The 26,646-nt window shown below is 37.6% G+C and overlaps 1 protein-coding gene across 9 annotated transcripts in view; it reads right to left on the bottom strand.

Moving 5' to 3' along the window:
* Nucleotides 1-1,118: 1,118 nt before the first annotated feature.
* Nucleotides 1,119-26,646, bottom strand: part of BCLAF3 (BCLAF1 and THRAP3 family member 3) — a 30,829-nt gene continuing 5,301 nt past the window's right edge. For 3 of the 9 annotated variants that reach the window (XM_080363589.1, XM_080363587.1, XM_080363588.1), the window contains 11 exons: nucleotides 23,566-23,639; nucleotides 21,034-21,633; nucleotides 20,031-20,690; nucleotides 17,557-17,735; nucleotides 16,808-16,922; nucleotides 16,552-16,615; nucleotides 15,585-15,703; nucleotides 13,638-13,752; nucleotides 7,958-8,053; nucleotides 3,276-3,431; nucleotides 1,119-1,822 (listed from right to left, as the gene is read on the bottom strand). In XM_080363589.1, the coding sequence (XP_080219715.1) occupies nucleotides 1,793-1,822; nucleotides 3,276-3,431; nucleotides 7,958-8,053; nucleotides 13,638-13,752; nucleotides 15,585-15,703; nucleotides 16,552-16,615; nucleotides 16,808-16,922; nucleotides 17,557-17,735; nucleotides 20,031-20,690; nucleotides 21,034-21,633; nucleotides 23,566-23,606 (2,175 nt within the window). In that variant the 5' untranslated portion in view covers nucleotides 23,607-23,639 and the 3' untranslated portion in view covers nucleotides 1,119-1,792. The remainder of the gene's footprint in view (nucleotides 1,823-3,275; nucleotides 3,432-7,957; nucleotides 8,054-13,637; nucleotides 13,753-15,584; nucleotides 15,704-16,551; nucleotides 16,616-16,807; nucleotides 16,923-17,556; nucleotides 17,736-20,030; nucleotides 20,691-21,033; nucleotides 21,634-23,565; nucleotides 23,640-26,646) is intronic. The other 6 variants (XM_080363591.1, XM_080363590.1, XM_080363592.1 and 3 more) reach the window with 5 other exon arrangements.

A 26,646-nucleotide genomic window follows, 5' to 3' on the forward strand; every position in this document is an offset into this window, starting at 1 on the left:
ATTCCTTATTTTCATCTCCCAGTAAATCTACATGGGATGATTTTGCCAGATTCATCACAGACAGCATAAGCATTAATAAATATTTTCTTACCTGCACAAAGTTACCTGACTCTATTTGACCAGGGTGCTTCTTTCCTTTAGCTTCCCATTTTGTGTATGCACAAAGTTACTGAAAAACTAGCTGAATCATTAATGACTTATTTAAACCGAAAATCTGAGTTTTAGAAACAAGCCATCTGGTGTCATTGTTGAATGACCATAACATCAATGAACATGGCAAACCACCTGCCTGCCTACTCCCTATGAACACTAAGCCGCACCCCTCAGAATCTGAAGATCTTAAGTAAATGCTATTTAGGTGTTCTGAGCCATACCCACACTTTCAAATAGTCTCTCTACTGAAAGCACTGTGGAAAAAAACATTACAAAAAAAGCATGCAGCAATCACATCCTGACTTTCCACCCCAAAAACCAGATTTCCTTTCCTCTGAACATACCTCTACCCAGTATTAGAATTCTGATCTACAATCCACAACAGAGACTAGCCTGCATTCCATATAGCTAACACTGTCTTGGAAATGACAGAAATACATTAGCCTGCAAATGTTGTGGATATTGTGAACAACTTTTTTCTGAAATTAAAACATCTCTGAAAACTACTTGCTATGCATCTTTAATTTACCTGCAATAAGAAGTCCAAACAACTCTGTAATACATACACACAACCCTATTATATATTAAGGCAAAGGCTATAAACAGGAAATAAGCACAATATTGTTTATAGCTGCTTGGAAAATCTCTTGCTAGTAGTTTTGCATACAGCATAACAATATTGCAGTACAGTAAGCTTCAGTGAATTACTGGAGTTTTGAAGAAAATTACAAGCTATCTGCATTTAAAGCAGTTTCAATTATGAACAGCTTTGTTAGGAGACATGCTTATAAAAACTTTGTTTTTCTTGCAATTAAATATTTCAGACCCCAATTTCAGAATCCAGGAAACCACCAAGTCACTTACAACAAAAAAGATTAGAGAACATGTGGCTTGGTCAAGAGTGTCATACACCAAAATGAGACAGAATAATTTTGAATACAGACCAACTAATCCTCTAACAGCCCCAAGCATGCTTTCAGTGCAGTTATCAGCTACTGCTACAGTACATTACATACCTGCCCGTTACCATTCATTTTAATCAAATACTGAAAGTTGTCCCAACATTCTAACAATTTACAAATGTATATACACATCAGAAAACCAAGTAGATTAAACTAAAGTAATACAAAATACTGTTTTATGGAAATGATTGAACAGAGATGTAAAATCTATTGCGTAACCTAAAAGGTCATTACTTGGAAAATCCTGAGCTAATGTGCTATTACCAAACAATTCAGGCACTTTTTTTTTTCCTTTTTTTATTACATAAGCAATACACTTTCAACATATAAACCTCTGGATGTAACAACTCGAGTTCCATCTGTAACATCATGCTCAGAGAACAAGTATTCAATAAATAAGACCACCTTCAATGACTTCTTTACTTGAGACTGGTACGCAAAATGAACTAAAAGTACATACTACAACGTTTCAGTTGAATACTGTACTTTAAAAGCAATTATTAAAACCGTAAAAAGTTCTGCAGCATTCCACTACTGAAAAATAAAGTTATTTTTAATCAAGAAAGTTACAGAGTTAGTTCCTTTATCCTATTTTAAGTCTTGACAAAGGTGTCAAAAAATGAACAGATGCTCCCTTCGCTGTGTTGTGTGTTTCAACTTCAGGATCACAGCTCAGTTCAGGTTTCCGTTGCCATATTTATATTTCCCTACAGAGCAGAAAAAAAAAAAAATCATTACTCTCAAGTTGTAACAGTGGAAAAAAGCCTCCAAACTTTCAAAAGTACTGTATTACTATAGAATGTAACATACAAGATTCTTTCAATTATGCATTGAAACAGCAAAACTTCAAAGATACCTTAAAGCATGCATATGCATAATTATTTCAAAAGGGTGAAATAAAGATGTTTAACACATCTCAAAAACAAGTTCAATCATTACAGTAGGCAAAATATGGGAAATGCTAGAATCTGAGGAATAGTTTTGGTTTTTAAGAATTAGCCAACCAGCAATCAGTATGTTGTTAAGAAAATGGCTTATTCTTCAGGATTATTCATACTTTAGGATTTATTTCACTTTAACTCAAAGATACTTAAACTCTTCATTGGGCCTAAAAATCAGTATTCAGATCTTATTATGCTTCTCTAATTCAAGTCAATCTCCAGCAGCCAGATTGTCTTAAATGTGCTTTATAGGTTCCAGACAAGAACCTGAATATCCAATTATAGAAGAGCATTGGAAATTATTGGGGAAAAGCTCACTTAAAACTATGGCACTTCTATCCCCATTTTACAAGGTCATAGTTTTTGGAAAAAACACCTTCTCCATCTATTTTCCACTAATTCCCATTCAATTTAGCCTTCGGAGATCATACTTCTTAGAGTCCTTGCCAACATAAAAGGTATTTCCCAGTATACTTCCGTAACAAACAACATATTTCCCCAAAGCACTTAGTTTTCTTTCTTGCGTGCTTTTTCCCCTCAATTTTTTGTGTTTTGGTGTGATTTTTTTTTTTCCTTTTTCCGCCCATCGTACTGTAAACTTGAGGATTTTTTGAAAACAGCTCTAAGAACCTGTGCTTCTGTGTTCTAAGAACTGAACTCTAATCCAACTACAAATGCCTATGCAAGCGTATTTACTTGTAGCTAGGTGGACACAATTACAAAACAAACAAGAATTCACACAGGAACACTGAACTGCAAGGGGCTGTGTATGTTGTCTATTTCAATTCTCATATGTCACAAGTAACCTCATACTACTTTGATCATACTTGATCAATCCTAATAAAGGATTTAGAATGTTTTAACTACTGATTCTCACAAAAGCTGTAACATTTTATACAGTTCAAAAGGTCTTCTGCAGTTCCTATCAATAGGAAAAGTGATCAACTGAGCTCAAGGACAGAATAATGAAACAGAGGCCACTGTAGAATTTCAGAGGCTGCCTTTGATTTGCAATTACCCAAAGCAAGTTTCAGAGTTTCCATGGAATAAACATGGAGGAAATAGGAATGCAGAATCAAGTTTGCCTGTAAAGTGCAAAGAGCCAATATTCCAGAAAATCCCATCCAAATTATTCCATGGGGATTTAAAAATTGGAATGGATCATATGAATATTCATATGTTTTAATGGCTTAGTGAGAAATAAATTAAGCCAACTTACCTTTTCTTTCCTCAAAAATCCATCTCTGAATTTATTAGTGGTAAATCCCCTTACACCAACAGAACGTAACCGCTGGTACTTAGCCTGAATATATAAACCCTTCTGTACTAAGCCCGACTTATAATGGGATTGCAAACGGCCATCTGCAAAGTTGCTCTGTAAAGGTGGGGGGAGGGAGGGGGAAAAAAAAAATGCAAAATGAGGGCACCAAAACTCAATAGTTTATATTTACAATTACACAGACGTAAAACTTGTAGTACTGAACAACAGAAGCATGCATTTGCAAGTGCAGAGCCTCTTCCTTTATTTCTCATTTAATATTCCTCAGACCACTAGCTACCACACAGCTGAAAGAATTGCTATAGTGTATTTATTGTTTAAAACATCCAAAATTATCTTCCTCATAGAAAAAAGTAAACATTATTATACAACATTAACTTCTGGGTTGGTTGTTTTTTTTTTTCCCAAATTTTACTGACAGCAAACCAGCATCAACAAAAAGTTGAAGACATCTCACTGTTGCTAATAAATTCAGTGATGTAAGGCCTGCAGTGGGCACACATGGTGAGTCTAGAAAAAAATCATACTAAACAGAAGTCAGTAAATATATTTTTCCTATAGTTTAAAGACCTTACAGTATGAACATTGCTCTGTGGCTTTGTCACCTGCAGACAGCAATACTGTAAACTAACCTAGTGTGGGACCAGAAGCAGAGGCCACAGAGGTAACAATAGGCTTAAAGGTTAATGGCATTATAAACATACAGCAAGATCACCACAGACAACAGCCATTAAAAGTTGTATAATGTTTTAATTCCTGAGCACTCAGACCTCCAACAAAATGTGCTGTAAAAATGTTTAGAGTAAGAAAAACCCTGCTTATTATAATTTCTCTTAGTTTTCCAGTACTGCTGTTTTACGTTTTCCAACATGGTCCAGACAGAAAGCATTTCTGTATACATTCATCATTAAAGGTTCTCCCTCTCCCAAATTTAAACAAACAATGGCTTTCCAGCTAAAAAAGAGGAAAACATCCTGACCATGTAAAATCCTTGTTATCTTTTACAAACCCTTTTAAAGGGTAGGAGAGAACAAAATGTGTTCAGCATGACCCAGTTCTTTCGGCAAACTGGGTTTCCTTGTGACAGAGCAAGGATCACTTCAAGACAAATCACATGCTCTGAGGTTGCAATACATTTGGTACCAGGTTTTTCCACTGTGTGGCTGATGAACAGCTGAGAAAGGACTGTACAGAACAGAAGTTCCTTTATGCAAATGCAGAGGGTTTGTTACGTCCCAAATCACTTCACCCACCTACTATATGTGGTAACTGAGAAGTTTGCCCCACCAGTCCCCCAGCATTTACTCTTATGGTGTTTGTAGGCAGTGGACCTTGCAGAACGTTATTAAATGCTAAACCCTTCCCTGAAAAGTATCAGAATCAAGGCACGATACAACTAAATGCAAGTCAATTCTTTAAGAGGTATATGTCTACCACAGGGAAAACTGAAGGGCATTTTTAATGCTGCCTTAAGCCCCTGAACACAGCTAGAAGTTCCCATTTCCCCCACAGATGGTATGGTTCTCCACTCTGACATCAGTGGCCTTAGTGCTCTGCCACTGCATTTGTATGACAACAAGCAAAGGAGCAGGCCAAGTAACAGAAAGGAAGAAGGTACAAGATACTGAAAACAAGATTACACACAGCTTAAAAGTTTCAGCTCAAGTATCTGCATGTTCCACAAGTGAGGAGGGAGGGGAATAGTGGTATTATTAATGTAGACCAGAATCAGCTGTAGACAAAATTGACAGAGTTGGTATGTAGGCACTGCAGACACATAGCTTAAAGCAAAATGAGGTAATCTAAGGTGTGTGGAAAACATCAATAGCAGATTTCTTTTTCTTGCTTTAGACCAGAAGCTAAAGTGACATCTAGTTTTACATTCAGACTCTTTAATAAATAACACTAATGATGATGCCTATGAACCAATGGCCTCAATCTCAGAAATACTTCCTATATGAGCAAATACATGCCATTGCACTGATTCTGGCTAGGATGGAGTTAATTTTTTCACAGCAGCCAGCAGGGTGCTGTATTTTGGATTTGGGACTAAAACAGCACTGATAACACACCAGTGTTTTGGCTGTTGCTGAGCAGCACCTGCACAGCACCAAGGCCTTTTCACCTTCCCTGCTCTGCAAGTAGGCCAAGGGTGGGCAAGAAGCTGGGAGGGGACACAGCCAGGACAGCTGAGCCAAGCTAAGCAACAGGATATTCCACCACAGAACCTCAGCAACAGAAACTGAGGGGAGGGCACTTGAAAACAGGTAACCATTGCCTGGGGACCAGCTGAGCATCAGTCAGTTTGTGGGAGGTGGTAACTGCTTTTGCATCACTGTTTCCTTCCTCTTTCCTTAAACGATCTTCATCTCAAGCCATGAGTTTCTGATTTTTGTTCTCTGTATTCTCTCCCCCATCATGCTGGGGGACAAGGGGAACTAAGAGGAAAGTGGGCAAGCAGCTATGTGGTGCTCAGCTGTTGGCTGGGGTGAACCTACCACAGCCATTCATACACTGAGCTGTGTTAAACAGTCAATGAAGTTTAGTTCTAAAGATTACCATGTGTGTACACACTTAAAGGCTGACTTAGTGATTCACTGCAGAGTGTCATCACAAAAAAAAGACCTTTTAAATTTTATAATATTTCTCCAGATCCTTTATAAACACTGCTGTTCTAAAATATTTTTTCCAAGTTTAACATACTTCAAGACCATATTTTTTTTTTTTTATATTCTAAATAGACTGTCTTTTGTGCTTATTAAGTTAAAATGCCCCTATTTTCTATGCCAAGAAGAAACATGGTGGGGTTTGTTGTTTGGGTTTTGTTTGTTTGTTTTTGGCAGAGAGGATTGGCAGGGAATGGGATTCTGTGTAGTTTTAGTGGGGTTTTTATTGTTTGTGTGTTTGGGGTTTTTTTAAAATAATCAGCCAATAAAGTCTGCTGAATATAAAGATAGTCAAATCACCTTCCTGAGCAGGTTTCAGCAGCAGCATGGGAGGGAAAAGCCCTCTATATTATTCAGGAGGAAATTAAATTTGAAAAAAAAAAAAAGTTGATGAAATTAAGTCAAGTCAGTGCTGCTGTTTCCATAGCAATGATAAATGTGCTGTACACATATGCAAACTGCAATGCAAGTGCATATGCTATTTTCCCTACAAATATTAAAGCACTATGGGACAGATCATTAGATACAGCAATATTCATATGTATGTGTGATGACAACTTAAGTTAACATTTTCATTCTTGCATAATTTCCAGAAGCACAGGCTCATGTAAATGAAGGCAACCTTCCATTTTCTTTATATTACATCAACTACCAACACTGCTCAATGATATGGCAGCCAGTGCTAAAGATCACCCCATCCCCTATAGGCTGACAATACAGAGAGGATACTGATAAAGAGGCTACGATGTCCTTACATGGTGGAACAGCTATATCAGACTGACACTTTAAACTTGTTTAACTTCAGCTTGGAAAAAGACTTTTCAGAAGTTAGCATTTTTTTATTAGCTTCAGCTTAGCTATCTGACTAAGATGGACTGGCAAAGCACACCTAAGTGGGAGAGCCTGAAAGCCTTTTTATCCAACAGTTTATGTTTAGACTGAAGGGGGGAAAAAACCAAAACACAACACTAAAAAAACCCAAAACACACCCCCCCTCCAAAACCAAACCACCCCCACACAAATACACCTACACTGCCCTCCTTTCAACATGTAATCCAAAAATGCCAGCTACTTAACTTAGCTATCAAAACTTTACTTGAACTATCTACAAAACAGGAAAGATGACTCCTATTCTGTGCATTGTTTTACTCTTGAGAACACACCTGTTAAGTAGGAGTAATTTTACAGAAGAAAAGGAGTGTACATTGTTCTAGATATGATTAATACTTTTCTAATCTGAAGCGCTCTAACTGGATCCATGCATAGCATGTCACTGTCAGCAGAAAAGGAAAAAAAGTGGGGTTTGGTTTTCTTCCGAAACTATGATACTACATTTTGCAATTCAAAGGCATTAGAAAGCCACTGCACTACCCCAGGAAGAAGCACAGTTGTCTCTTCCTTTTACCATCTTGAGGCCCCAAAAATAAAGCTTCACAGTTTTGGTTTTGTTTTTTTTGTTTTTTTTTTTTTAATGTATAGGTAGCAGCATACTGGGTATACACAAGAGATTAGTTCCACAGAAACCCCTATATGAAAGGGCTAATCAAATAACAGTAATACAATTTTGAAAGCAATACAATTCCTGTCTCCCAGTCTTAGGAAACAGCTCAGGCTTCCACACTCATCAGGTGAAGGAAAAAAGCTGAACAGCTTGGTTTTTTTGGATAGACAAGCTTTCTAGTCATTGTCTAATGTTTGCGATTCTCATTCTCAACTTTGCATTTAATTTATTTCAACTGCATGGATACAATACTGGACAATCCTGCTCAGCCCACTGCCTGCCCTCTTAGCTACTAAAAGCTAAGCCTCTCATTATTTCAATGGAAACAATTAGGCTATGACAACACTATTTTTCATGGCACTTAAAATCTTCAAAGATGTGTCTCCTGTAACCAAACTCAACAGGATTGAATCACAATTTCAGGTAACATACATCTGATAAAATCTGATCTGTACCTTAAAGTGTCTTCTAATGGGTCCTGCATTTTCAAGGTGTCCTCTAATATGTCTGTGAGAATAAGTATCACTTGATTTTGAAGAATAGTAAGAATTCTAGTAGGAAAATAGAGAGCGTTATTAGCTTAATGTTACTAAATTGTTCAAGAAAACAAATTTCCAGCTTATACTAAGAAATACTGCAATGCTTTCAAACTGGTAGTGTTTGAACAATAACACTGTTTGAAAGAACCAGAGTAACAGGAGCACAGAGCCTGGAGTCCAGGCTTGCTGAAGTGATGGCACAGCCCACAGAACACATCCTACTGGAATATCAGTCTCTGAGAGACCTAAGCAGGTAACAGCCCAATCAAGGTTCTCCACCCCACTCCCCCAAGAACAGACACCTCAATTTTCCATACAGAAGAGTACAGCAGACAGGCTGCTACAGCAGTCATCCCTTGAGTCAAGCATAAGGGCAACAAGATTAGTACTCTGGATATCCCTGGGTGGCATATGGGCATCATACATGTTAGCATATATTAGAAGAGACACACACTGTTACTGTACACACCACTGCAGCAACCAGACAACAGATGTGCAGCACGTTACACCAGTCCTTAGAAGACTCTACTTCTAATTCCATATTACAGCAGAGCATTTTGAAGATTACTTGCCTGCCACAGAAACACACGATTTCAAAAGCAAGAGGCACAGACAAGCGGTGTTGAAGTTGTTATGTGTCACACTGAACAGCTGCAGTCAAACAGCTGCAGTTGCCTAAAATAGAGCACTCCCTCCAGCCACTGTCCTACCTGTGTATTTTGGCCCCTGTCCAACATTTCCCATGACAGCTACCTTGAGAGGATGCACAGAGCTAAAATACCATTATCTTCCATCATCGCATACGATTATAAATATTCACGCAAATATTACATACTGGCATTTACTACATTAAAGTAATCTAATGCAGACAGAATGGAGTTGCTAGCAAACTCCTAGCAATCAAATTAATTATTTTTTTTAATAGTCTATTCTTGAATAATCACAAAAATGTTCCATTGTTGTTGAAGTTGTTTTTTCAAAGGAAATTTTAACAGCTTCAAATACAATCTAAAAAGAACCTGAGAACTCTCATGAAATATTTTGTGTGTACTAACATCTAATAATAAATGCAAATGCATGCTTTGCTGTTTACAGAATTTCTGTTCTCTAACAAAGTACCAAACCTCTTCAGTGGTAAAAATGCTTCAGGATACACTTTCTAGCACTGTCACTAATTGGGGGGGGGAAGGCTATAAATGCAACAGAATAATGTTAGAATCCATAGAATCCAATTTAACTTTTATCTAGGATTTATCTAGGGTTTTGGGGTTGTTTTGGGTTTTTTTTTTTGAGAATACACTGTTGCCTGCAAGTCAACTATTTAGCTTCTTAAAATGCCTTGACAAGAGGGGACTCGGGGAACAAAAAGAGAGGAAGAAAGACTTTATGAAGTGAGATCAAAGTAGTCAAAATGGCTTTTCCAAGCAAAAAGGTATGGAAAATTAAATACACAGAGGAAAAAGCATGTCAGGAACTTCCCAGCACCCTTCTTATTCTACAAATATGAAGATACTCCATGAAATCAAATTAACTTTCTCCATACAACACATAATGAAATCAGGAAGCTCCCTGAAGTACGCTCCTCCTTAAAATCAAGAATTCAGCAAGAGGAGAAAAAAAAATATTAAAAACACAAAACAAAACAAAGCCCCCAAAACAAAACAAAACCCCCCACACACAAACAAAAAAAACCCACAACCACCAAGAAAGTTTCCTGTTATAGTTAAAAATAAACCTTTGGGAATTAAAAGAAAGCTTTTCTCAACTAACTATGGATACACCCTTCCCTATCCCCACCTCCCTCAAGATTCAAGTACATTCACAGACACAAAAACATTAGAACAGCTTAAAGCAAACATACATCAATCCATGCTTCAGGAATTTCCTAAATCATAGGTTTTAAATTAAAAAAAGGAGGGAAGTACTTGTTCTGATCTTCTACTCTTTAGCTCTTTTTTGTCAATAGGGTACAAGGCTAGATGGACATTTGTTACAATCAAGGCTGGATAGACATCTGCATCTTCAAGGCACAAGTTCTTCTCAGGTTTAAGCTCAAGCCCCAGTTATTGATTATTAACACAAGAAACACTCCCCTTCACTGCCCTTCTGTAAAAGGTGCTCATACCTTGCACTGACAAGTTCATATTGGTTAATCATAGGATACTGAAAGTAGGACACAACCAAGGCAAAACCATCTTCATGTTTAATTTTAACCCAATTAAATGGATGACTAATATCATACATTTAACAAGAGAGCAAAAAGTGGTGTTAATATCCCATTCTCATAGTTACTGTAAGGACATCTTAATATCACCAACACATTACCTGTTTCCACATCAGGCAACATCTGAGCATCAGATATGAGCTACTCATCAGGCTTAGTTTTAAAGCATCCATCTTTTACGAATGCTGATACACACAGCTCCTCAAGCAACTGTGATAAAAACCCCGATGAAATTTTACTGACAAAAATGAAAATGTGCAAATATTTATCCAGTAAATTAAATTATAACATAGGATTTAAAAAAATTAAGATGCTGCACTGGTTTTCTTGTTAAACATCCTTTCTAAAAGTCATTCTTGCTATATTTTCTGAGCCTTGGCACTGTCGTGCTTGTCATTTGAAAGCTGGCTCCTTGATATACTTTTATATTTACCTATAAACACGAGCAAACAAACCTCAGAGAATGTTGAAGGTTAGAGCTTTTGTTCTGGATTTCCAAGGGTTTGCTTTTACCATTACAAGTGGAAGTCTCCTCAGCAAATGTGGTAAGAAATGTCTGTTGCTTACTTTTTCCTGTGTTTTCTCACACCTTTACTATTTTGCTAACACAATGTGCCATTGCTACATCTCTTCTGCAGCATAAAAACAGCCTCCCACAAGAACTGGAAAGCTCTACTTGGACTGTGAAACCAACTGAATCAATATCTACCCAAGAATCTGTAAGACTCAGAAAAAAAATATCTCAAAAGTTACTTTCTTTTTAACAACTATTATCTTAGCTCTTCTTGTTTTTCAAATTCTTCCTCAGTTTTTCCATGTATTAGTACACCCTGGCAACATATCCTTTATTTTTGGATGGTTCCTATTTAAAAAGGCGTGGCCAACCCAGCATCAATGACCCATCAAACCACTTCTTAAATCCACTGCATTGGTCTCCAAACACCTCCTTTTAGTCATGGCCCTTACACTTTTCAAGGTGCTCGGCAGTGTTGACACCTGAACCGTACTATCCTGATACAAAACCCTCTACATGGCAAATGCCAAATGTTTGCTCTCTTGCAGAAAGAGGCTACAAACAGCCTTTACCTTCATTCATTCTTGTTCTCCTAAGGCTACTTTCAGCTCTAACATTACACTTCCAAATAAAGTAGTAGCAAATACAGTCACGCAGCTCTGAATTTATTACAGAAAACCTACTCAACACAGAAACTATACATGTGGCTGACATCACAGTTGGCTACCACTCCATTGAACTCCCACGACAAACACTAAAGCAGTGGTAGCAGCTTACAGATATGGAGACTGAGCTTGAGCTATCGCCCACCAGGATAAGCTGTTCTCCAGTCACATCCAGACCTGAAAAACTCCTTCAAGGAAAGCCATTTTGAGCACCACACGTTCTCACACAACACACACAACCACAGAATGTTTGGGGTTGGAAGGAACCTCTGGAAATCATCTAGTCCAACTCACCTGCTAAAGCAGGTTTGCCTGGAGCAGATCACACAGGAATGTGCCCAGGCAGGTTTTGAATGTCTCCAGAGATGGAGACCCCACAGCCTCTCTGGGCAGCCTGTTCCAGGGCTCTGGCACCCTCAAAGTAAAGAAGTTTCTCCTCATACTCAGATGGAACCTCCTGTGCTTCGGTCTGTGCCTGTTGCCCCTCATCCTATCACTGGGCACCATGAAAAGAGTCTGGTCCCATCCTCTTGACACCCACCCTTGAGATTTTATAAACATTGATGAGATCCCCTCTCAGCCTTCTCTGCTCCAGGCTGAACAGACCCAGCTCTCTCAGTCTCTCCTCATAAAAAAGATGCTCCAGAGCCCTCACCATCTTTGTAGCCCACCACTGGACTCCCAACATCTACATGTGATGGGAAGTGCCACACTACTGGAGTGAGCTTGTTCAGCCAAATTATTTTTACTGCCTCAAGTACAAGTTAACTATATCAGTGATCTGCTCTGCCCAGGAAAAGATTACCATCTTCTACATTACTTTATATATTGAGTATTAGGCATATTAGACAAGCAGGAGCATTAGACATATGAGAAATTAGAAAAGAGACAAGGGGAGCAGAAAAACAATCAAAAGGCAAGAACAGAAATACAATAACAGAAGAGGAGACACAATAAAAACGTGCCAATGTGTCTGTACTGCAGACACATTCACAAAGTGTCTGTAAGCCCTCCGAGCCAGTTGTTAAGCACTGATTAATCCTAATTTTACTGACAAATGTGGATAGCAAAGTGAAGTATTTCATTTTCCCACTTGTCTGCAAGCCAGCTTTTTCATGGCTCACTTCATGAAGAGTTATTCCTTCTTTAGGATGCTTTACATCTGTAATACGCATGCCTTCACAGCTACTGTTGCTCTCAACAGATAACTCCTCACTGCAGTGCAGAACTTTCTAAAAACTGCATGTTTGCAGTTTGCTATTCGATATAAAAATGCAACCTTCCTGAATTTTCAGCACATCTAACAATAGCTCAGCTTCTATTTCAAGCTAATTCCTTTAATTTGCAGTTACTATATTACTTAATGAGCAATTATTACTTATATTTGGGGACTTCAGTAATATATTTTACTTTACAAATCTATTTCTGCTGAAACTAATACACACCAGACAAGATTCAGACTTTCCCTTCCAGCCACTGACAACTAGAATGCAGGAGAGTATTCTTTTTCTCAAACTGTTCCAGTTTACCTCAGGTTATATGCTCAATAACAAGGCTAATTTAAAGTTTAGGAAGCACATCGCTAAGTGGAAGAAATGCGGTATTAGGTATAAATTTCTCTTAAAACACATTGTTTGTAACTTTGTATTTCATAAAGCCCTTTAATGAATTGATTTCATTAAGTCATTTTGAACCTAAAATTTCGTTCAGAAGCTTAGTCTGACCTGTTCCTGCTGTTCAATAAGCGACCTAAAATCCACCACTTTATTTCTGGACTAGCTGAAAAATGTTTTGATTTCACCCAACATACAATCTAAACTAGCTTTCCAAAAGAACAAACCCCTGGCAAACTTGCTGTTAGGTTATAAAGAACAGTAGCAAAGTTGTTACAGAGTACTGCACAGGCATGCAAAAACACAATTATTTTTGTTGTATCAGCATTTACACATACGAGTGGTTTTAGCTCACTTGTATTAATCTATGCTTCAACAAATATCTGAGGAAGTACAGCACTAGAACTGTGAAATTATGAGCGGTTTTACAGTTGAGTAAAGTCTGAAGATAAGGCCTCACTTGAAAATTAAAAGGACAAGACATCACAGATTGTTAAATTTATATCAGCACAGACAACGCAGCAAAAAAATTAATTACAAATGTAAGAACAAACAAAACAGAAACTACATTTAGGCTTACCAAATGAGGTTTCCCAATAAATTTCCTGAAAGGTGGCTTAATGAACCTCATAGGCTTTTGGAAGCCATCAAGTTGAGAGTTTTGTAATTTTGAAAGACTGCAGCTTTGGTGGTTCCTGATATGTATGTGTATGAGAGAGAGAGAAAAAGAGAACAATTAAAATCTAAAGCCACAGCATATCAAGACCCTGTATTTTACATAACCTTAGACTAGTATCTGTATCACTTAGAAGTACAAAGTGAGGGGGTTTAAGTAATTTTTTTTCTAGGACATTTGACCAGTCCTCTGACTAAACTCGAGCCCAAGTTGCACAGAATTATGTAGTAAGCTGTACTGTCTTATGCAATGACAAATTAACAGGGATACTCTACCACCCTGAAATCCTCACTGCACAAATGATGTTTCCCTGGCTCACCCCATTAGGCCTGCACAGCTGGTCACTGCTGCCCTCCACTGGTTGAAATGCTTTCTGCGTTTCTGCACTCGGGTTACACTGCACTAGCTTTGAAGTTGTACAGGACTTTTCATTTAATGAAATCCCAAATCTGACACAAACTCAGATAAACGGCTAGATGCTCTAGTTTCATCCTCAGCAAGCAGGGTGCTCAGGCTTTGGGTTTTTGCTTTCTTGGGCTTTTTTTTAATGAGCACATTGCTGATACAGATATGTCCCTAAACCTCTAAATAAAACATATAGCATGAAAAGTAACCACCAGAATTCAAAATTCATAGCTCACAAAACATATGGAAACATGTTTTATAGCTGCAAAATAAATGACTATGGCAAAAATAGAGGCACACTGGACTAGCTCAAAGGCATTGCCAGCATCTCATATGTGAACTATGAAAAACTATGAAATTCTCAGGAAAATTCTACTCCTTGTTCATACTGTTACTGCTCTCATCCCACATTATTCTGACAGTGTGACCCCATCCTTACACTGAACTCCAGGACAGCCACACTTACTGCAGAAACCTGAGCTTCCCACTTCAAGCGGCACACACAAGAGGTAAGCGAGGCAGCAGCTGCACAAGTGGCAACTAAAAGCCTTCCCAGATGATCAGGCCAAACATACACTGAGGACATAGCCCCAGGTACATAAAAGGCTGCATGCAACAGGTCAATTTTTTTTCCACTTGATAACTTCTACTTTTTTTTGTTTAAAGAATCTCAAATACAAGAAATATTTCTTCTGCAGCTTCACAAGTTAGATTTCCCAAATACGTGTGCATTGCCACTATTGGCATTATAGATTGTATTAAAAATGAACAAACAGCAGCATATTAAGAGCTATCTGCAAATCATGACTACAGTGTAGATACATTTCATTACAGTATGGCAATACGTTAATCAACATTTCTTCTAACACAAACAAGTCAGGTCATCTCTGATCAACCAACATCATAACATCAAAAGTTAACAGGATGACTGAGGTTAGCAAATACTACTGAGGCAAACACCTTTAACAAACCTATCAGAGGACAGCAATAAAAAGCTATTCCAAAAATCTATAGCTTTTCTTCATAAAATTCTCAAAAAAAATCAGAAAAATATCCAATTCTTTGTTAATATTGCACATGACAATACAAAACAACCAGGGTAACACAACAATGTATTCAACCTAAGATGTATTTATGGAACTACAAAATAGTCATATGGCACATCAAGGAGATTAAAAACAGTTGGGCATCTTTAATTTCTTCCCCTCTTCCGCTTTAGTGATACAGTTTGAGCTTTTCATTGTTTTCCCACTGCAGCTTAACCTCTTTCAAGGTAACACTCCATTACAGAGTGGTTTGCAATGTCTGTCAGTTGAATTTCAGTCTGAGTCAAACTTAAAAGCAAAGAATCACCAACAGACGCAAATCCAACTGTGGAAGAGTCAGAAAACAAACGCGTAAGAGAACTACAGGCTTGGACCAACAAGATGGTTATTTGCAAATTACCTTGGAGTTACACCATCTACATGAAACACTCTCTCATCTTCATTCTTCAACCTCTCTTTTCTCCTCCTTTCTATATCATGCCGTAAATCATTTGGATCTTCTAACACTCTCATAACGTTCTAGTTAAGAGGAAGGGTTAAAGTAAAGTTAGCTAGTAATAACTAAACACTAACATGATTCTGTCCTTCAGGGTTTGCATCTGGTATATAACCTTGTTAATGTAGCTCAACTATCTGCACATAGGATAGATGCACATTGACCCAAGGATCCAAAGTCCAAAACAAAAACAAAAAGCAGTCCCAAACATTTCTTGCCCTTTCTTGTACCATCTGCCTTTTTACAAGTGTCCAACAACAGTGAACAGACCACTGGAATTCTGCATGGAGTTGTCAAGGCAAAAATATTCACATTTATTCCGTTAAGTCTTAGGAAGTTCTACTATTCTTAATTGAGCTGAATCGCCACATACCTGCGCTACAGAAAAAAAAAACAGTAACTAAATGACAGTAAGTGTAGCTTGTAAAGGAAAGACAAAATCTTATGTCCCTGGATGAAAACATGGGGTAAAATAGCATTCTGAAAAACTATGTGGTTGTTGGGCCATTTTAACATTAGGATAGAACAAACATTAAGGCTTTTTCTAATATCAGAGGGAAAGAGCCACATGTCAGTCACCTACTCAGTATTTACATCATGCAGAAACAGCTAAGGGTTCAAGCAGCAGGAATAACCACACTCCAGCTTCTCTGGAGAACACATCTGCATTTTATAATCAGTGTAGACAGTGTACTTGCACCACTGTGATATCTGTAAATATGCTCGTGTCCATTTCTTTGAAAACAGTCAGAATTACTGGTGGTCTTCAAAGCATGTAAAAATTACTTAGCAATAGCAAGGGGAAGATGCTGTTTACATCTCTATCATTTTAGCTTGCTGTTTGCCAAAACAAGTTAAGTATTCAAGATACCTGAGGAGATTCAGAGGGCACAGTTTGTTTGTTCTGAAGTTCTGCTAGAGACATGTCAATCCTCCTGGAACACAAAAATTACATAAGAAGTGCCATCACTATAAATAGCAAAAGCATTATTGAATGCTTTACAGAATCTTTACAGACTGCAGACAGTTTAGAGTCAGTGAAAGAACACTTTACATCATGTAAAGTCCACTGAAGAGTAACTCCTACCTTAATGCAAATAAATTAAGGCAAAAAACACATCAATTACCTGTGAATCTCTGGATCCAAATGTATTTTAACTTCATTCATGTTTGCAATTGGCTTTTCCTGAATTTTTGAGAACCGTTCATGTAGAGTTATGTCAGAAGATGTAAAATAATTTGCTGTGAAGATATTAAATACAAGAATGTTTATTTGTAGTATCTGAAAGGCACAGTGGGAAATTGTATCTTTTAAAAGATAAGCTCTTAAGGACACCAAGACAACTTTTGAGACTAAATTTCAAACTATTTCCACTTGCAATTTGACATTCACAAATGAAAGACAGAGACAGCCTAACTTAGGCATCCTTGTTACTTAATAAGATTAAGCTCAATAGAAAGTTAACTATTTGTCAGCTCTGTCACAGTAGCATTTAAATGACTAGAATCTATAAATAAAGTTCAAGACTCAATATTATGCAGCAGTTTAAACACTAATCTGAAAAATTAAAGAACTACACGTAACTGGGAGTTTGTGACTACAGCAAAGCTCCTTTTTACTTCTCTTGTTCCGAAACAGGTAGGTTAGTCTAAAGTACTAGCACAAAATCCTTCTAGCTTAAGAGCCCACATCAATCCCTCTACTATGGACCGAGATCTTCTTATAATGATTCTCCACCCAACTACTTTAAAAATTCTCAACCTACATTTTCCTTAAACCTGAGATTGACAAGAACAGCATATCTAACTGAGTAGATTTGGTTTTAATAATTATAAATACATAAACACATGCATATACTCCAAATATTACAGCCACCTTTAACTTGATGGATAATTGTGATTATTTCCTGAGTAAACTCTCTTGATGGGTCGTTTTCAACGTTTTGTGTTACAGATTCCATGTGCTCAAATACCGGATGAAAATTTTCATTTTTCCTGCCAACAGCAACCAGATCATGTGACATCTGTCTCTCTGTAGTATGACTAGAAGCAGTCCTAGAATAAAATTTTGCAGATATTAACTTCAAAATAATTCACTATATCTGAAAACGTCCAATAGACAAGTAGAACAAAACAATAAATTAAGTTCACTTTAGGAATGTGACAACACAAAAACCTCATTTTGTTCCTTTTTTTTTTAAATTAAAAAACTCGTAAGGCCATAAAGAAAAAAAGCTACAATAAAATACAAAGAGATATGACTACAGTCTCAGGAATCCTTGTTTCAGTGAAGTACGTAATACAAAACTTGCGACTTTTAAACTTCATCTAGATTATCAACTAAAACAGGCAAATGCAGATCTCTATATACTTCTTTAGTATAATTCTGGAAAGAAATTATGTGTGTGTCTTTGTTTATATGGAGCTACCAGACAATTTTCAGGAACAGTTCAGAGATGTAAAAATCTCAGAGTATCTTTAGGAACTGAATCATCACTTGAGCCTAGTGAAACAGCCTTCAGTGTCAGTGTGTGAACTTAAGAACACATTTAGCATCTTTCTGTCAAATTTTACTCATTCTAAATAAGTTTACACCCCAAATGGTTGCACTGCTGCTTAAGAGTTATTTTGACAAGAAAACTAGCACTTTAAAAATCCTGCTGTTCTTGTTGCAAGGAAAATGCTTGTCCTTTGGAAAGATAAACTGAAGACTCAGCCCATGCAAAAGCTTTTCAGATAAACACCATGTTCATTGTGCATTCGGCATTAATACAAAAATTGTTATCAGAAATAGCCTCTAGCAGGTGCCAGAAGTCATCTGTTTGCCCCCACTAAACTGGAAATAAACACATGCAAGATGTATTATCTACCTGCTCCTCAGGCTTACAAAGAAAGTGTTCTTCTCAGCTGAGTCATTTCAAGTCAGGTGTTTGTTAAATGCCTAAAGTATGCATCATTAATATTCCCAGTCATCAGCTTCTGCAAAATTAGTGTTATCTTCAAAAAAATAAAATACTTAGCACTTTCAACTGCAGAAGCAAACCTTCCACACATGAAATCAGCTGCAAACAATGTAGTAGTTTTGTGAGTCTGCAGATAATTACCATGTCTATTGTGCATGACTTTCAAAAGTAGAAGCACAAGGCTACCAAATACAGCAGCCACTCTATGGGCTTGCAACAAAACCCAACAATAACTATGTTCTTTTCCTTACATTATTATTCAGGAAGTTAAATGCTTGTCCTAGCCCAGGGGGTAGGGGGCAGAGTGGGCATTACTCCACTTCTCTTTCTTCAGTCTTAAATAGTAGCACCTTATGTGCAGACAGTAACTTGTCTTTCTAACTCTCCATTTTATTAGACCTTTCTGAAATACTGGAAAGGGAAAAAAATTATATAGATGTTTTATTTGGGACAAGAGGCAAAATACATTTCAAATGAACGCTGATATTTTTGGAAGGTAAGGTAATCCCTTCCAAAGGGGGGTTCTGCCATTATATGACATTCTTGTCTACAACAGAAAGGCAACAAATCAGAAAAGACTGCAAAAGTCTATACAAACCCAGCTGCTTACTCTCTACTAATGTACCCACCATTCAGGTTTTCATAGTGTAACTTTTTCCAATTCAGTGGGCACTGGGAACCTTAAAGGCAACCTCAAGTACTACACAGAAGGCAGAAGCAGACTCTACTGCTTTTCAGTTCTGATGCCTCAACAGATTGCCATTTCATTTGTTACCACAATAAATAACAACCCAGGGATCTCAAACTTTTCAGCAGCTTTATTGAACTGGAGATCTTGAACATCTGAATGTGTGCCTGAGATTTATGTAATTTAAATGTTATCTGTTTCTAAGAAGAAATGAGGGATGACTCAGTCAAAAAAATGCCATCATACTCCAGAAGAAAGCACAGGACTAGGCTCTCCTGTTGTGCTTTTTTTGTTGTTTTTTCTTTGGTTGGTAGGGTTTTTTTGTGGTTTTTGTTTGGTTGGTTTTGTGTTGTTTTTTGGTTGTTTTTTTTCCCCTGTCCCCACCCCCGCCCCCCAACAGGTAACACACTTACTCATCACAAGCAACTCTTAACTACAGGTTTGTATCAGGCATATCTGCTCTTTCCACTTCATACTACTTCTCCATGAAATGAACTAAGGTTTGGTCTTGTTTGTTCATTTTTAAATAGAGGTAGGCTGCAAGTTTCCAGGCCAATCAAGTTAACATTTTAAAATAAAATTAAAAACATACAACCTTAGTTTGTCCTGGTTACCTCTTTAAAGAAACTGTGCTTTCCTTCAATATTCATAAACTGTAAAGAGACAGGAAGACAGAAGAGGTGAGAGAAAAACCAATACCTGTACTTGGTCACCATTTTCTTCATATCCACTTTGATTGTGAGATGCTCCCTCCTACAGTTCACATCTGACATTTTCAGATCTGAAACAGTATGACTTGAGTCATGCTGACTATCGGAGGAATCTACTTTTTTCCTGAATTCCCCTTCTTCCCTTACTCTTTCCTTCGGTTTAAAAGATCTCAGATCAACATCCATTTTGGAAGAGTTAACACAAGCATTGCAGCCCTTCTTTGAACCACATTTAAGAGGTACATCAACATGTCCTCCTTCAGTCCGTCTCATTCTTCCACCACTGAAGTAATCTAACTCTTTGCTATTCCGAGCACCCCTAGAAGAACCGTATTTCTGGTCTTCCTGCTTCACATACTTCTGAACTCTATTGTCTGAAAAAGGCTTTTCCCCATCCAGATGCCTGCGCCGTTTGTGACTGTATTCATAGGCTATCTTTGTGACAGAACCCTCCGAGTACTCCCTTTCAGCCGTTCGATGGGACTGGGGACCCAGATTTCTTTGCTCCTCCTTTTCTTGGTAGGGTGGAAAAGAACGTTCTTGCTTCCACTTGGAATTTCTTGCTACTTCACCACCGTCATACCTCTCCATTTCTCTAGCCCTTTTAGACGCGTGCCCATATTCTCTGTAATCGTGATCTTCAGGATACCTGTGTTGACATAAAGCAATTTACACTTGCACTAGAGAAGAAAGTGAGAACTTATATGTGCAGAATGTTGGACAGCAGAATGCGTGGCAAGTTAACCCATAATCCCTCAGGCCAAGGTACAGATGTGCAGGGGCTCTTAAGAGGGAAATATTATCCTTTCATACTCTAGCCATCAATACGATTTACTTAAAAGACAAATACTTCACTACTACCAGTCGCCCATAATTAAACTACAAAGTGGCCAACGTGTTTCAAGGTGGATATCTTCAACTATAATGAAAACAGACTTTCACTTGAGGCTTTACACCACAATACCCAGGTTTTAATTATTTTATTCCTATACCTCTTCTGTAAAGAGCTCCTTGCCGTAAATTCATCAGAAACTCTTCTGGGTGACTGACCATACTTCTCTTCATGTAACCTCTGGTGCCTCAAGCCATCTTCATGCCATTTTCTTTCCAGTTTACATGAAGCCCCTAAAGGTCTAGGAAAAGGTTTCATGCCTTTTTCATTTCCTGTGACTTTGTAGTGCTCAAACGTGTATCTTTCTTCCATTTTGTGTTGGTAAAATGGATGATCGTGCTCTTTATATGGTATTTCCAAGTATTTTGGTGGTAACTGGCATCTCCTATTGCTTTCAGTTCTTTCAGATGAGTGTGTTCTGTAGGGCTTATGACTGTAAGTATCTTCCATGGGAATTCTTTTCAGGTTTGGTGAAGGTGATCTACGTTCATATATTCTCTGGTGGTTATTTCTATGAGGTGCAAACCTGGAATTGCTCTGTCCGTATTTTTCATCTTCTGTTCTCCAAGGCATAGGTTTCTTTGGGTCCTTACGAAAGCTTTTATATTCACAGTCATAATTAATGTGAGCATGCCTTTGCCTATGGTGCTCTGGACTCCTAAATGCTGGAGATAAGGACCTGAGGCAAAAACAAAATCCACTTTGAGTTGTTCTATAAAACTGAATCCACCCCTTTGTGAGAGCATCTATTCCCTAAAGTAGTACAGTTTAGTACACGATTTTACACAGGTAAAAAAATTAAAAACAACCCAAGATATTAGAAATGTCATTTGCCTGGCTAGAGTATCAAGCTTATTTTTACTCTGTTGAAAGTTCCTGTAGTAAAAATACACACTCAAAATACTAGTAAGTCAATCATTTAAATGAAAAAATTCAAAGAGAAAAAACTAAAAATAATTTCATACTACATTGAAAACAACTGTTATACACATTTTCACACTTCTTAAGTATTCCCTATCTTTTTCAGTGCCAAGAAAAAAAAGGGGAAGAAAAAAAGCATACAAGGAAAAAACAACTCACCACCTTCTCAGGTTTTTTTTGCATGCCAAAACAACCCCCAAAACTGATTGAAAACCATCAGCAAATATCCTATTTAAAATGCCACACAGGTAGGCTTTTTCCTACAGGAAAGACTGAGTTTGTTCTTTTTGTATAATTGTGTGTACATGTACATACATGTATATACATGCATACATAGGCACTTCCACACTTATCGTAGCTTTTGCTATTCTAAGATCCACTCAATTGTATCACTCAGCTTTCTATTTTCACGTACAATTACAAAAATGAAAGTAACCTGTTAAGAGCTTTCGGCCAAAATCTTCTTAAATTAAAACAAAAAGCAGCACAAGCAACTAACAAGAACCAGAAAGTAATACTAGACAGAACAATTATGCTTGTGTTCAAGTATTCACTATAGGGTCTCAATACACTCTCTAATAAAAACATGTAAGTTGAAAAAATTCAAGGAAGTCCCTTGCTTCACACACCTACTGCAAATGTACAGTTTGGCGCAACTGCTCAATTTTTGAAATTGAGTTCAAACTCAGAACCACAGATCTTCCTAAAAATATAATGGCCAACTTCCAACAGCATCAGTACTGTTGGTGCCCCATGTTGTTCTGGTTAAGACCTGCATTTTAACATGGGCTGGGGCATTCCTCCCTGCCCTTTACTCTAAGGAAGTATTCACAACTACCAATCTAGTACAGAAGTAGATAGTTATTTTGTTTTTAAGAAGATGCATTCTAACACAAGTTTTTCTGCATTATCCAACAAACTCCCTTGGTCTTGATCATCACAACTTAGTCTGTTTAGAAAAGCAACCCAAAATAAGCAAAAAAGTAGTTTCACATTACACACTACCAGCTCTTGAAAGCTTCAGGTTATATTTCAGCTACCTAGTTTTAACACCTCAAATTTGCAGTGCTAGTCCTAAAAATTAGGCAGGTAACTGACAGCCTGAAATAATGTGCATGTTATTCTGGTGACAGACATCAATGACACATGCTACTAGGCTAGTGTCCAAAAAGAGGGGCACTGACTCCCATGCTTTCAGTTCACTTTATGATGCAAGTCATATCTTACTGTGCTGAAGATCAGTTTGCAGATCAGCTCCAAAGGCTCAGAAACAGAAAGCCTGAGGTGTTTGGACTAAGTAGTATTTATTTTAACAGTCAATCTTGCCCTTCCTGGAGACCAAAAGGCAAAACAGGAGCAAGCTACAGACATTCAGTGCACCAGGTGGGGTTTGCGTAAAAATAACCTTAACTAGTTTGAGGCTTGGATTTTGTGCTTAAGGTAGTTCCAAGTCCCAAAACACACAAGTTGAACATTCTTGGCAGACAGCAAAACCTTAACACCTCCAGCTTTAAAAAACAAAACAACAACAAGGTGGGGAAAAAAATGCAGAAACGGTTCAGTTAGGAAAATTAATTAGAATTTATATAATACACTTTACAAATTGCAATTCTAGATGCAATTTTCTTTCTTTTATGCAAGTTTTAAGTCCTAATTATAAACCCTTATGTAGAACTACAATTCAGAAGACAAGTTATAGACAAATATTTACCTTGGTTTCCATCGTGGTGATCTTGATCGAGATCTTGTCATCTTCTCTCACGTGTTTATATGAGTTTCTTGAAGCTGTAAAAATTATACAATTTACTAGTCTAGCAACAGAATCACACAACAAATTGCAACAAAATTGTTTTCAAGAAGTACAGTTATTAGCTGCTTCAAGGTTGGGGTGAGGTGTATTTTTAGGATGTTTTACTTTAACCTCTAATTCCCATTTTAAAGCAAGTAACTTCTCTGATTGCTGATCTTAGAACACAGCTTATTTTCTTTATAAATATTTGACCATTGCTCTTCTTTTCTCTCTAGTTTGTAATGTTGTCTATTCACTCTGGTTTAAAATGTTAAATAATCTCACAAGCAAGCTGCAGCAACTGAAAAAATGCTGTATTTGTTAGTATGCATTAAATGCTATAGATGATAAACAGGAAGGGATAGCTGGTTTTAAAATCAAGTTTACAAAGAAAAATGTTTTTGCATCAACTTATATTCTGAACATCATACATATACTGAGCTTCAAATTTGTAATATACACTGATAATCTTACATGGTTACAGTCCTCCTCTAAGCTTTAACTGTTCCATCAAGTATTAACTGTTGTATCATCACACACTTCATCCAAATAAAACCATATAAAAAAAGATCACTTTTCATTTTTATGCCTTAACTGTTCCTGAATCTTTGAAGTAACTCTGGGCATTCCTTCTCATAAAAGTTATGGAAGAATGAGAAAAATATCAGTAGAACCTACCCTCCTTGCTCTTCTTTGCAAAAAAATACTTGGAAAAGAAACTTGGAAAACAAGTGATGAAAGGATACACAAACTCACCAGTAATGACTGGTGAACAGGAACGGAATGATTACTATTTAGCAAACACAAGGACTAAAGCAGAGTCAAATTATCACATCACTGGTTAAAAGTTGGAATTTGGACCACATGCCCATGCCTACAGCTCCTAATTTACCACAAGATGCTCTAAAGGCCAGAAATATAAATAGCTACAAACCCAGATCCATCAACAGCTCTGAAATTAATGAACAACCAGTCACTTGAAACTGGAAGAATACGCCCAGGTCAGTGTCACTCTCTACATGCTCTGGTATTTTCTGTAATTACTTTATCATAAATACTCATGGAGACAGAAGACTAGTCTGGACTGGCCAAGCATGGCCTTTTTGACAGTCCCAGTGTTCAAATCATTTCTTTAGCTGAATCTTTTTACCTGACCAACTAAAACTGAAAGGGGAAGAACAAAAAAAACCCAACAACAACAAAAACACACACCACAAGCCAGCAAGCTTTAAGGGACATAGAAACCTGGAGCTGTATGTGTGTACCCACACACCTGACCCACTGCCTCACTGCCCCCCATCACACTTATGGGTCAAATAAAATATTACCCCTTGCTCTACCCAATTTTTTTGGTATGGTTAGCTCATGGCCAAAACAACAGTATCTTGGAGGAGAATGCACAGCCTGTTTCTGATGCTTACCACCACAGGTGGACGTTAGACAAGCCACCTTCTAACCTTTCAGAGCGATTCAGGAAATATTCACTTCCTGCTCATTACGTTGCACCATAAGGTAACCAGACAATTATATGCAAGACATAGCAATAGGCTAGTTCTGGAGAAAACCCTCTTGAATTCATTTTTTAAACCTCAGCAGTCTCCTGTTTACCACAAGAGTATTTGCTCTGCAATAAATCTTTCCATGTGACAAGGCATGAAGTAAGAAGTGTTACAAGGGATAGTAAAGCAAAAAAAACCCAACCCCAAAGTGCCCCAAAGACTACATGCAACATTTGTTCCCCGAACTTTTAAACACAAGGTTAGCACTGCCTCTTAAGATGCTAAAGGCATGTTTCTGAGGAGTGTATAGCATGAATTAACTTCAGGCCCTTTGCTACTCAAAGATCATACTAGCCAGTTAAATAAATGCTCCAATGCCAGCATTTATATTAAATATTATTTTTCAAATAAAGTAATATCATGACCAAAATACTTTCCTATTTCTCACCCACAAAAACATAAACTGAACAATATTTCAGAAACAAAAAAAACCCACACCCGCTGGCTAACACATTTCAAAAAGAGGTGGGTGTCCCACGAGCTTCAAAAATTCACTACTACCCTCTCTTCTGGTAAACTCTAAAAAGTGACAGTATTTTATATGCCATTCAAATCCTTTCTATCTTCCCTTCAATTCTGAACTTTATCCTTCATTTTCAAGTATGTAAACACTAAAAAGACAAAACCGCCATTAAACCCCACTCAGCCATCGCACAGAACCTGATCTGCCAGGATCTCTCATCGCAGACCAATCAAGCTGGAAACTGAACATACATAACCAGAGATTCCTTGTTCTTTTGAGACTGGCTAAACAATCGTACTAAAAGCGTGAGAAGGACTGTGACAGTATGTCCTAGATCTTGCCTTAGGATAAAGAGGAATACTGTAATTCCCAGTGAAGACACTCCTTTTGTTTAGTGGAAAGAAAGTGTTCATTTGTTTCAGTGAACCTCCTAAAAAGCGGCCCATGCAATACGATTTCCTCACAGTGAGATTCAAGATGCAATATGGAACGTATGAAGGCAGCAGATACTCAACACCCATCAACACTCCCAGTGTAACACCAGAATCACAAGTTAATCTCCACAGATTTTGTAAGCATGTTGCTAAATTCAGGTTTAAATCATCTCACCTAGACCAACAACATGGTTTCACACCAAAATAAAGCTTGTTGCAGGACAGTCCCAGGCTGTCCATAGTGGAATTACTTCAATCAAGAAAAGGCTCTATGGTTCCCAAGTCAGTCATCAGGTGCTCTGAAGGGCCAGGTCACATTGGAGCAGAGGTGCCAGGACCTGTTATGCTCTGGGTTCTGAATTTCACCAGGTCCTCCACTGTACTTTATGGAATGCTGTCACTATGAAAACAAAGAACTGACAATAATCCTTCCTAGTCAAAAAAAAAACAGGTTCACAGTGGTGCTTGTGTTTGTTGTGTTACAATAAGTGACTCAGAGGAGGAGTTCTTAAATATTAATGGAAGTCACACCTTTTCCTTGACTTTT

This window comes from Nesoenas mayeri (genome assembly GCF_963082525.1).
Source record: "Nesoenas mayeri genome assembly, chromosome: 1".
In the NCBI taxonomy this organism is placed as follows: domain Eukaryota; kingdom Metazoa; phylum Chordata; class Aves; order Columbiformes; family Columbidae; genus Nesoenas; species Nesoenas mayeri.